This window comes from Streptopelia decaocto, assembly GCF_964273445.1.
Source record: "Streptopelia decaocto genome assembly, chromosome: Z".
In the NCBI taxonomy this organism is placed as follows: domain Eukaryota; kingdom Metazoa; phylum Chordata; class Aves; order Columbiformes; family Columbidae; genus Streptopelia; species Streptopelia decaocto.
The window spans coordinates 69159047-69172377 of NC_138657.1; the positions used below are offsets into that span (position 1 = coordinate 69159047).

At 41.5% G+C, this 13331-nt stretch overlaps 1 protein-coding gene across 2 annotated transcripts in view; it reads left to right on the forward strand.

Annotated features, from left to right (window-relative positions):
• Nucleotides 1-2714: 2714 nt before the first annotated feature.
• The window catches only part of DOCK8 (dedicator of cytokinesis 8), a 98361-nt gene continuing 87744 nt past the window's right edge, over nt 2715-13331 (forward strand). For both annotated transcript variants that reach the window (XM_082075458.1, XM_082075459.1), the window contains exon 1: nt 2715-7299. In XM_082075458.1, the coding sequence (XP_081931584.1) occupies nt 7247-7299 (53 nt within the window). In that variant the 5' untranslated portion in view covers nt 2715-7246. The remainder of the gene's footprint in view (nt 7300-13331) is intronic.

The following is a 13331-nucleotide window of genomic DNA, read 5'->3' on the forward strand; positions in this document are numbered from 1 at the left end:
GAATCTGGGTGGCACAGTTGTAGTGTTTTATTCTAAGGTATCTGTAGATCAGACATACAACAGAAAGCAGTGGAGTGTTGATGTGTGCCAGGAACTCTTATTTAATTATCACTTTAGGTGGCTGCAATGGAAATAAGCTAGTCCTTTCCCAAATACTGAAGATCTCAGTGCAAGCAAAGGCTTTTGTTTTGGACTAATTTGGATGACAGACAAAAGAGTTTAAGATTCTTTGCGGAGAGCTGGGGAAGAAGACTTTAAGAGCCATAAAAATAAGGAAGAGAATGCACTGAAAAGCATTGCAACTTACTGATTCCTGATACAGTAGTGAGGGGAGCATGATCTGATTGATACACTAAGAAAATAAAATCAATGTCATTTTAAGATTATGCAGAATGTAACAGTCTTAAAGCATCATGGCTGCTGGAGAAGGAAGTTGCTTTGCTACTAGTCTGTATAGTACAATGTAATTCAGCATCACAGAGAAAGGAGCTGCTGCAAATTCATGCAATGATGCCAGATTTTTTGAATGGTAGTTAACCTGCAAAACAGTGTGGAAACAAATGAAGTTCAGTTTTGTGATCAGCTCAGTAGCTTCCGAGCAGGTCCATGAATATCTCAAAATATAAGCTGGTAAGCAGAGACATAACTTCAGTATGACTTGCATATTCCCCTGGGTGCATTTACTTATTTTTTTGTCTGTTATCTGTGTTTACCTATTTCTATATTAAACTCTCTCTATCTCCTGATCTGTACTTGGATTGACAGTTTCTCCTGACAACTGCACTTGATTTTTCTTTGAAGAAGAAGGGTTATTCACATGTCATGTAAGAGAAGGAAGATCCTACCTCAGCCAGCACACCTGCTTTTTAACACTGCTGCTTTTTATGACTTACATGCTCAATATGCTGTTACAATATGAAACTTAGTGAAGCTGAGAACATTAGAATAATGACATGGCGTACAGTCAGGATTTAAATATCAACATACATAATCCAAAAAGTTGTGTAATTCTATGTAGGAAGGTGGTGACAGTAAAGAAAAATTCTATCAGTCAGTGATGCTCATTTCTGTTTACTGTGAAGGTGAGCAAATAAATGTTTCTCTTTGATAAACTCTTGGCTGAGGATCTGGCCAGTAACATTTTATTTCTCCAGAAGAATTTTCACAGACAAATGGAATAAGAAGATATGCTTTCACATAGCCTTTTCTGTGGTTTTTAGAGTCAAGTTTGTTTTGTGAAAAAACAAGGCTGCAATATGATCTAAGTTCCCTTTCTGCTATTTCACCAATACAGAAATGAAACTCAAACCTAGGAGTGACTTTTGTCTTTTTTTAAGGAAGGTTCAGTATTTCATTGCTTATCTATTTAATACATCAGTAAGACTAATGGAAAATTGCACTTATTTTTCTGAGGTTTAGCCTACTAAACTTCATATAATGTGTTTTGTTTAAAGCAATCTTGAATAAATCATTTAGATTTTATTGGATACAGTAGAGATCTATGCCAGTGAGAGCACTGAAGTTGACGGCATGTCAGCTTCCTTTAAGGAGAGAGTATCTAGTTGCACTGGCTATATTGTACTATTCTAGACAGTGATGTTGTAGGAAGGTGAAGTATGAGCAACCATTAACAGCCGTTGTGTGTTGCTGGCAGGTACTGAGATCATCATAGTTTTCCTGTTGGTGTGAACCTCTGGGTATCTTTACAAGGTAATCAGATAAAACTTACTCATTACTGTACATAGGCACTGCTGGCGTATTTTGCCATGGATGCAAATTTACTATTATAAAAGATGTTGAAAAATCTCCCATGGACTTCACTCAGTTGCTGGTCGAGCATCAAAGGTAGATCCTCTACAACTAAGCAGGTGACACTTAAAGATTCAACAAAGTTTTGTCATCCATTACTATCCTAGGATACAAAATTGTGTTTACATGATGGGCGTGATGCCATAATCCTCCATCATGCAATAGTGTTCTTTGCAGGGATACCACTGCTAGTGGAGAAGTGACTGCTAATCTACTCTTCTAAGAAAAAGAATGTTTGGAAATGTGTATCTTAACAGAAAAAAGTGCCCCAGTAGGTGGCATATAGATATGTTGTTGAGGGTTTAGATTACGGGATGACAATAAAACCCTGGCAGATGTATTGTTAACCTCCTCTCCCCCTCACTTCCCCCTTTTTCCCCTCCCTCTCTCCCCTTCCCACTAAGGACAGGCGATCAGGAGGAAAAGAAGGACAGAGAGAAGAGAGTTGGAAAAAGTAAAAATGTTTTACTAATGCTACTAATAAGCAAAGAGAAAATAATACAAAATATACAAAACCAATCTTGAAAGTCTCAGCAACTGCAGAGCCGGCCCCCCAAAGTCCTGGATTGGACTCTGCAGCCAACCAGAGCTGGATTCAGTCTCTCACTAGGCCTCAGTTTGCAGGGACGACTAGCAAGGTCCTCTCCTAATGTCAGCCATAAGCAGAAGGGAAAATGGATGAGATCCTCGTGATCTCCCACTTTTATATGAAGTATTCATGTGAATGGAATGTTATACACAGTTGGTCAGTTTTTTGGTCACCAGTTTCTTGTTGCCCCTCTCGCGAGATGTGAATCTGTCCTTATCAATAACTTCGCATTCCATTGCTAGGTTTACCAAAACATGTGTCTGGTTCTCCAGGAAAATGCAGCTAATATGAAGGCTTTAGCTGACAGGCAAAATTCACTGAAAGAGAAACTTGTTTTTAACAAAACCGGGACACATGTTGATTATTGTCTCTCCCAGCACTTCCCAAACCTCAGCTAACAAACTCCTTCAAAACAACGCACAGCAATTGCCATTCTGCCCATATGCATGTACCCAGCCTGTGCTGTTTCCCACCACTCAGCTGCTCTTTATGTCTGGGCCCACAGCTTCTCAGCCTGCCCAGACAGAGCAATCAACCAGCCACCACCTCCAGGTTAGGATCCAGGAGGAAGACTGAAGTGTGGTGAGAGCATTTGAAGACCAAGTGGAATGAGACGGAAGCGGGGCTTAATGACTGGTTCTGGGCTGAAGTGATGCAGCGATGACTAGGACCACCGTTTGGGATGCATGTATGTGCAACAGGATGATGGGGATGAGGAAATGGGGAATGTAAGTGTGCTTTCTACTGTATCCTATACAAGACCGAGCAGCAGCTGCTACCATACAAGCAAGATAAATTTGGAAAACTATGATCTGTTCTGCATTGCACTGTTTTTTAAAGTTTCAATTTTGTGCTGCCTTCACTGGCACCTGGTTTGATATTTTTTTAATCTCCTGACTGGGAAGATCTTGTTCTTCTTGTTTAAACGTGCGATTAGACTTCATGACCTTGTGTACAGTAGATTTGTTTGTTGCAGGAATTCAAACAACAGTGTTTAACAATAAGCTGGAGCAGTACTATTGACAAAACTTAATTGGATAAGATAGCTTAAAGTAATCAGTTTACCAACATCCAGGCAGTGCTCCAATGAGTTAAAACCATGTCAACTTTCTCGATAAAATTCCTTTCTTTTTCTTTTTTCTTCTTCCCCCCACTCCCCAAAAAAAACAATGAAATTGCTGACATAATAGATGAAAAGGAATATTGGATGAGTTTTGCTGCTCACATGCTGAAGCAGGCTGCTGGTAATTCAGTTCATCCAAAAATATGAGAGCTTACAATGATCCAAGTGTTCAGTCTGTACCTGATGAAAATATTAGCAGTTTTGGAAACCTTACTTTTTTGTGTCTTATCAGGCATTTTTCTGCATGTGACAAAATATTTTTTAGTAATCCTTTTGTCCATGTTTACCCCAAGAATGTATGAAACTGCAAAATAAATAGTTGTATCATTCATAAATGGGTATATTTGTGCAGGTTGGGATGTTAGCTGCATTGCTGCCAGTTCGACTTGTGTAGCCAGATTTGGCAATCAAGGAAGGCCCTACTTCACACCATGTGAGCTGTTAAGATGAAGCCTGAACTCTTTTATAGGTTCAATAAAAAGTGAGGAAGTTGTCTATTCTTGAGTAGTTAGCAGTTCTGGAGATAAAGCTAGAAGAAGAAACAACTTCCTATCTTAAGCAAATAAAGAACAACACCCCAAGCCCAGTTAACCACAGACAATGGACAATTGGACAAATGTCCAATTGGACAAATGTCCAATTCTTTTTGTGGGACCTGCCGTGAACAGAAAGACAGGAGTGAAACCCATCTAATACCAAAACTGTTGTCTTACTGTACAGACAATGTACAAAATGGTTAATAAAGCTACCTGCCTTTTTTTTTCATTGCTTACATTTCTCCTCCTTAGCTGGCAAGCCTGCTAGAAACAGAGACATAGCACTTCATCGAAGTTTATGAAATTAAACAATGAAAAGGATGGTTGTGATTTTCAAAAGCAGTATTTTGAGACAGACAAAATACCTGACTTCCTACGTGGACAAGCAGCTCTCCTAGCAACAGATTATCTATAATGCACGGTGAAGCTACCAGAACGTAATTTTGTGTGATAATAAGGATCTACTGTACAAGTGGAGAACTGCATAGCATTTTTTTCCTCTGATTTCCCTCCTTTTATACAGGGGATAGAATAAGGTGGAGCTGAGAGAGCCCACCTTGGTATGTGCAAAGAGTACATAAAGCTTTCTTGCCTGTCCTGCAGTGGTCTAGACAGCATAGAAAACTGACAAACTGGTGTTTATTTCATGGCTATTTTGTGGCATCTTAAGGAGACCATGGTTTATATTAATCTCTAAGCTAAAATTCTGGAAAGCAAATAGGAGAGAAGAAGCTTCCCTGTCCACTAATTTCCTGTAGGAGCAAAGAGAGCAAAGCATACTAGGAAAGGCCAAGATGTTAAAATAAATATTTCAACTGGATTTTGGATGCTGGCTTTCAACAATGCTGAGGCCCTTAACTCCAAGGAGAGTAAGTAAGAAATGCATACCTTTGATCCAGGGAAAAAAACCAAACATTGGGTGTTTCAAATTAGGTTCTCAAAAATGGATGGGTCCATTTCAAGTGCATGAGTCTATTAAAATTTTTTAAAGGTTACATTTTTCTTGTTTCTTTCTGCTGTTGACACATGTGATCACAGCCACCTGTCAGAAGGCAGGTTGTAGACTTTGAGTTTCTGGCAGAGCAGTAACATCTATTAAAACCACAGCCAGTTTGTGCACTGAAAAGAGTTGCGAAGCCAATGACCATCTTTCACAGACATGTCTAAGTGTAGACAAGAAAGGTGATGTGATGCAGTGTCTTGCCATGGCCAGTATTTCTGACACTCAGTTTTCTTGTCACCAACTCACATGCCAGAGCACAGCTACGTATCAGTGATTTATAACTAAGTGATATTTAAGTGCAAATTACACTTAGGTAAGCGGCCATAGCTTTATCTTGGCAACATAAAGAAAGGAAGGGTGTGGTGGGTAAGTTCCGTGCAATGCACTATCTAATTTGTTCTTCCCAAAGCAAATGTTTGTTAGTTAACACCATTCTATTAATAGTAGATTTTAATATTTTATTTTCAAATTTTTCAAACTTGTATCTGAGATCTTATTCTGCTGTAGATCCTTGTGTTTTTGTTTTTTCCCCAAAAATATATCCATATTTATTTCCATTTTCTACTTTTTTTTATTTACTTCTGGTTTTTGTTAAATCTTTCACCTCTTCAACCTTTTTGCACTTCCCTAAGGGCACATAGCCAGTCCTCTTCAAAAACACAGGGGTTAACATTCATATTTGAGATCACCCATACTTTACAGTAAAGAATGGTGAACAGTCCAGAGTAAAAAACAAACAAACAAACAAACAAACCATTAAAAAGGTTACTGTTAGTAGCAAATTTTAGGTCTTCACTGTTTGACAGTGATCTCATTCCTTGCCTCAAAATTCGCTGTATTCTTCTAGAAACCTTCCAGCTCACTGGGAATGGAGAGATAAGCTATGACTGCCTTTCTACAGGTGAATCCTGATGTTGTTGCCACCAATGCATGGATTTAATAAAAACAGAACAACCTAAAACTGAATTTCCTCTGCTACCACAGAGTTCATTTGTAGAAACCCGTGTTTGGTTCCTTTCCCCTTTTAATGACGTCTGAGTTCTGCCTATTTGCAGAAGCAGTGAAATCTGCACCAAGGCTGAGAGGAAAAGGACCAGTCAGGACACATCACTTTGTAACACAAGATGCTTAATAAAAATGGCCTTTTTGAAAGTAGAGCTGTAAGTGCAGGTGAGGAGAACAGCAGTGGAGCTCACTTTGGGCCAAGCTGAGTTGCTATCTGATGTTGCCACACGTGAGTTTTCCTTATGCACTCGAGTAGTTTAGGATTAAGAGAAAACATATATCCTGGGTGCACACGTATATTGGCTAAATAACACCCCAGGTGAAAGGCTGATATCTATTTATGTCTTACACCTTACTGTCTTTACCTGCCGGAGCAGCTCCATCCGTGTACCAGTGTGGACAAAGAATGGACCCTGACTCTTTCCTCTGCCTGAAGGGCGGTGGGCGCCGGTCTGCTCTGCCCTGCCCAGGCCTGCCCTACCCTATCCTGCCCAGCGGTCGCGCCAGCTCCGCGGAGGGAGGACGGGCTGGATCGGCGGCGCTCGGGGGCGTCGCGGGGTTGCTTTGGCGCCCATCGATGGCCGTGGTGCCCGCTGCCTCCTCGCCTGCCTCCAGAGAGGAGCGCTCGACCCCCGGGCGGGGTTGTCTTAAATTCGCGCCGAAGCTTCCAAAATAAAACGGGTCAGGGGTGCGCAAGGATTTCCGCAGCGGTGTGCGTTCACAGGTACAAAGCACCTTCCCTCCTTATTGCGCTTGCTTAAATGCTTGCCTTGCCCGCTGCTTCTCTCAAAAATATCCACGGACGGTTCTGGTGTCGCTTGTGTTAAACAAGGACGGGAAATTCCAGCCCCTCTCAGTGCCCGGGTGCGCTGCGGCCGCGGCGGGCAGCCCGCGGGAGCCTTCGGGGAGAGGCGCAGCGCGCCCGGGGTGCCGGGGCCGGGCAGGCGGCGGCAGGGGCGGCCAGGAGCCAGCTGTGCAGGGGCAGATCCCTCCCACTGCGGCCGATTTCGGTGAGGAAGGTGAAATGCGGAAGTTGCCACCCAGAACTGTCAGAAGACCGTCGGGTTTTCAGCCCGAGGCATGTAATTAAGAGAAATAAATAAATAAACCAAAGCCGCCCTTCGTGCGTTCAGCCGGCGTCGGTCCTCGTCGGCAGCCGACGCCCTTGTCTGCTCTGCTGCATGGCGACTCTACCCGCCGCAGACAGGAGGGCGTTCGCCCTGAAAATCAACAGGTAAGGGGCTTTCCTCATACCTCGTAACTATTCCTCGCCAGTCGGAGCCTGAGCCCCGTCCGAGGCAGGCGATCGGGCTGCGGGAGCCAGGGGCGGGACGGCTCCTCCCCGGGAGACCCCCGGGCTGTGGAGACATCTGCCAGCGCCGATAGCCGGGCTGGCCCCGCCGCTGCCGGCAGCCTTCGGGCAGACACCCCCACTCCTCGCCCCGCCTGGCTGCTCCGGCCGCCGGGGAGCGGCCACCGCCGGGGCGCCTCGCCTGTCCTCTTCTGGCCCCGGAGCGGTGCGGCTCCAAGTTGCGCTTCTGCAACAGGGTTTGCTCAGACGAAGCGCACGCAGACGACGCCGACTGTGGACTCGTCCTCTGACGGGAAGTAAAGGTCCAGTCTCACCCCAGGAGTTTGTTCCCCATCTGTTCTGCCCCCAGCAAGCGCCGAGCTTCCCGGAGGGGCTGCTTGCTTATAACGGAGCAGAGGGCTGGGGTTCCTCTTTGCACGAAGCAGCAAAACGACCTGATCTAAATTAGCACCCTTGGGAAACAAAGGGTTTATGTAGGACATCAATACTGCTCTGACACACATCCCTGGGATTTTTTTCTTTTTGCCTTTTCATCTATGGAAACTTAAAATTCTCCTGATGACTGAAAAATCTATCTTTTCCCTTCTTTCCCTAAACTAAATAAATTAGAGTTCAGTTGATGGGACACCATAGTCTTGCAACTGAGCTTGCTGTTTGCTAGACCTCAGTGTCTTTTCCCAGTGAAGTGCTGACTCTCAGCTGGTCTGTGCTCTGTGGTGGCAGTAAGAAACCAAAACAATTATTTTCATATTGTTAGGTTAAAGGAAAACACGGGCCTCCTTTTCAAGAGTCTTGTCATCTGAGACAAAAACTGTGTTTCCAGGGTGTTGATTAAGTACAAGGTAACTGAGTTTGCTGACACATAAAAGAACAAATAGCATAATGGTAATATAAACTGAGGATAAGCCTCTGTGCCAGAGAGAAAAGTATGCAGAGAAACTCCACCTCCTCAGCAATTTATTGGAAGACATGGGGTTTGCAGTCGCAGAGGATAAAATTAGCCCTGCTGTGATGTGCCTTTCCCATGGCAGAATGCACATCAGTGTACCTTTCTGTATCTTTTGGGAATTAATTTTAAATTTATGGTGGAATATTCACAAGAGTGAGACATCATATTGAGAAGCTATCAAATGAGCAGTTCTCTACAGGATCCTGCCACGATTCCGGATCGTTTGGAGACTTATTTGAATAAAGAGCATAACTGGCTGATATTTAGAAGGTTTGGGTTATTTTCTTTCTTCCTATTTTTAGGGTCAGCCTTCTGGCAGCTTTTCCCAGCTGTGGTGACGGTCACTGTTCATCTGTATGACTAAACCCTTTCAAAGCAGTGGAATCATAACAATTAATCTGGCTTCATTTCACAAAGGTTCACAAAAGTTTTGCTAGTAAGAATTATTGTTAAATTAAACCATTGTTTTGTTTTGCTTTTATTCAATAGTGAAATATTAAGTCTTTTTTATAGCTAATTAAATTTTCAAATATGCTATTCATCATATTTTGAATATGATTCCAATGGAACAACCTGCATGTTTATTTTGCAAGCAAGAATATTCTCTCATACGCAGTGTGGTAGAACTTACATATATTGGCCAGCAGAACAACGTGTTTCCCTTTCTTCAAAAGGAGCAGGTAATTTATAAATTACTCAAGTGCAGTTTGTTCTACCAACAGCAGAGTGATATATCTTCACAAGATGTGTTTTTCTTGTGGTGTTTTGGGTTTTTTTAATGGAATTTTCAAAATAAGGGGAATCTTAGGTCAGTGTGTTAGCTTTCTCACCTGTGCACAAAAGGCTAATCTACAGCTATAAAATTTTATTCTTCTTTCTTCAGAGCTCCTGAGTTTACTTCTTCAAAATGCAACTCTTCTCATTTATAGGAGTTACTACGTTGCGTGTGTAATTACTCTCTATTCACTACAAATTCACATTCAAGGTCTTGTCTTCCTCACTCTTTCTTCTGCCAGTGACTTGACTAAGCTATAGACCATTTTTATGAGGACCAGCAGAATTTTAGGCTCTGTACTGTTTCCTCAGTATAACAATATCAGCCGCCTCCCTGCTGGCTACATAAGGTGCACCCTGTTGTGTTTGGTGAAGCGTGATAAATCTTTGACCACTTTATGAACTATGCTAAACGCTGCTCTGTAAAAAAATCAGCGATGACGTGATCCAAAATGTTGTGTTCGTGATCTCGTCATGATTTAAAGTTAGTGTGAGTTGTTGATCATGAGCACTGGAGCTGCAAATGCTTTGGGAACAGCTGTTACATAACAAGTACCACATTTGCTTAAAACAAGGTCAAACTCTAAAATCAGGCATTCTGATGCTTTCAGACTTGTAAGCTGTGTATGTAACCTGCCCACATAACCATGCCTTCCTATCACTTTATTCTTCCTTCCACCCATCTGGTGTTCGTTGCCCCAACCTGTTGCTTCCTGCCTTTTTTAATCCTGCGAAGACTTGCACATATGTTTTTAATGCATGTATGTGAGTAGTTCCTTCTGTTTTAATAGGATAACTTTTATGTCTAATGATGTTCATCTCATATGTAGAGGTGAAGGAGCAAGCCTTTAATCTCATATGTAGAGGTGAAGGAGCAAGCCTTTAGTGTTCCTCATGTTAGGCAGCATTATTACTACTTGCCTGTGCCTTATCCTGAGCTAAGTTGCTGAAAGCTGAGCAGGACCTCTTCAAATAACTTTTTTTTTAATTACATGAGGAATTATATTCCTGTCCAGCTTTATGCATTCTTTGAAATGAAGCCTAAGTATCCCTTAAGTGTAAGCTGTAACTGTCTTTCCAAATGGCCTTCCGCATTGGGCAAAGGAAGGTGAAGAAAACCCTCATTAAAGTACAACACTAAGAGACCTTTATGGCACTCTCTGAGAGTGTTATGTGTCCATGGTGGTTGGAAGCCAGCATGGGACATGAAAATCAGATCACCCTTTTTGAGTCAAGTCCTAGATAACAGTTAGGAAGTATCTGGATTGTGTGTTGTAAATGTATCTACTTTCCAATCACAGTATTTTTACCCAGAAACCAAGAAAGTTGAAAGATAATTTTATAAACTGCTGAGAAAAAAGAAAAGGTCATCATTACTACAAGTGTGGGCTCTAACGTGTACCAGCTGAGCAGTGTACATTCAAGAGACCATAAAAGCTGAATGTTAATCAGTTTGCCTCAGCAGAGTGTTTGGATAAACACAGCATTCATGGAATAAATTTTCTATTTTTATCACTTTTATTTAGCAAATGTAGTTTACTATTTTATCTTCCACATTGATCTTGCAGTAGTAATTTGTTTTTACTTCAAGTGAAGAAAATTTTGCATTAGGCACCTACCCGGGGTCCTGGCCACACAAATTACAAAAAAGAAAACTATCAAGAGCAGGAATACAGCTTCCCAATGTATCACTTAACTTTCAGTCACGTGACTCATGCAGTTGAAGACCCTCCCAATAGACATACTCATCAACCATCTTTATAGACAACCAATGTCTTCATTTTACAAGTGTTACAAAAGAAATTTTTAGCATTTACTTCCATCATTTAATTTTCTTGTCCTTGAAACTGTACAGTTGTCAAACAAAATTTTCTTTTCCTGTTCTAGTTTTAAGAAGTGTATTTAAGGATGAGTTTACCTGCATAGATTTATATTAAAAAACCCAAACAACCCACGCTACCAATATAAATGCAAATATTTAGCTAAAGATTTCAAATTTTAAAAGACTATGACACAAGTCAAGTCTGTACTTAATTCTCTAATTGTACCATGGATTCTACTTTACATTAATGACGACCATGCATTTACATTATTTCTGTCTGAAACTAAAAGGTCATCTTAAATCTTATGTTGTACAAAGTCTCAGTTCTGAACGTTCACAAGAAATTGCCATAAATGGCATAAATGGCAAAGGCTGATGCAGAGTGGTCAGGTACAAGGCAAAATGCTTTCAGTGGCAGAACAGGCCATTTCCAATGTACTCTCATAGCAGATTTCTGTTCACTGCAACCCCTTTATGAGGCTGAGGCCAGCATCTTTTAACTGAATTTCAATAAAAGCCTTGTTATATGGCTATAATAAAATGCTAATTACTTAAAATGCTAATTACTTGTCCAGACTTCCTTGTGTAGGCCAAGCTATTCCTTTTAACTAATTTTTCTTTTTAAACTTTGAATATATTAAATAAGCTGCAGAGGGAACTTCAGTACTTTGTACATATATAATGGATTTATGTATTAAGTATAAAGATCTAGTGCATTTTCTAAAAAGATATGGTAAATTCTCATGGTTTCTTACATAAAGTAGTACATTATAAAGACATTAATAAAATTACCATTGTGCTAATAGCAAAGGCATTTTCCATGTGTTTGCTGCATACCTAAAAAACGCCTTCATACTTTATCAACTTTTAAAAGCTGCTTGTAGATATACTCTTCTTATCAAGAGTGACCATTAAGCCATAGCCTTATAATATATAATGTCAGGACAGCGATAGCGTTAAAAATTCTGTGTTCATTTCTACTGTCTCAACCTAATTCAAGAAAGACAGTCACAAAGGAGAGCATGCTTGATGAAAGGGTTGAATCCTGCTTTACTGTAATGCATTGCACCCTGAGAATCTAAGAGAGGATAACTCAAGCTAATAAGCCTTTGCAGGTTAACATTCAAGACAGTTTTTTCAAATCATCAAATAATAACCCATTTGTATTAATCTGGAATCCATACCATAAATATACAGTGCACTATGGCTCTTAAGAGTGGTTAAAAAACTCCAATATGTAATTACTATGGGGAAGGACTATTTCATACATACTACATGTGTGAAATAGTAGTGGCTTTGTATTTGATACAGAGAATATTAAGCACCAATAATAGATTAAATATTAAAAGTAAGGTGTATATGATTCATATGTATAACTATCTGTTAGTAACAGCTTATAGGAAATGTCCAGTTTTCTTAGACTTCCATGAAAATAAATGAGAAGCTGCTTTTTTTTTTAATGCTTTGAGAAAATTACTTGGCGTTGAATGTGCAGGGAGTATAAAGATCAGGTTTGCATCTTGGAACCATAGGAAGGTTTGGGTTGGAAGGGACCTTCAAAGATCTTGTAGTCCAACCCCTCCAACCTGACCTTGAACATTTCCAGGGACAGGGTGTCCACAATTTCTCTGGGCAACCCTGTTTAGTGCCTTGCCACCCTCAACATATAAAATTTCTTCCTTATATCTAGTTTGAGACTACACTCTTTTAGTTTAAAACCATTACACGCTGTCCTGTCACACACAACAGGCCCCGCTAAAATGTCTGTCCCCATCTTTCTTATAGACCCCTTTCAAGTACTGAAAGGCCGCAATAAGGCCACCCTGGAGCCTTCTCTTCTCCAGGCTGAACAACCCAAACTCTCTCAGCCTGTCCTCACAGCAGCTGTTCCAGCCCTCTGATAATTTCTGTGGCTCCTCTGGACCCTCACCAACAGGTCCGTGTCTTTCCTTTTGTGAGGACCCCAGAACTGGACACAGGACTCCAGGTGGGGCCTCAACAGAGCAGAGTAGAGGGACAGAATCACCTCCCTTCACCTGCTGGCCACTCTTATTCTGATGCGGCCCAGGATACAGTTGGCTTTCTGGGCTGCAAGTGCACATTGCTGGCCCATGTCCGATTTTTCATCCACTGATATCCCCAAGTCCTTCCCTGGAGGGCTGTTCTCCATCCCTTCATCCCCCATCAGTACTGATCTTGAGTGTTGCCCTGACCCATGTGAAGAACCTTGCACTTGGCCTTGTTGAACGTCATGAAGTTCACCTGGGCCCCACCCCTCAAGCCTGTCAAGGTCCCTCTGGATGGCATGGCTGCAATGGCACCACTCAATTTGTTGTTGTCTGCAACCCTGTCTTGCTGAGCGTGCACTCAGTCTCACTATGTCATTAATGAAGATATTAAATAGTATTG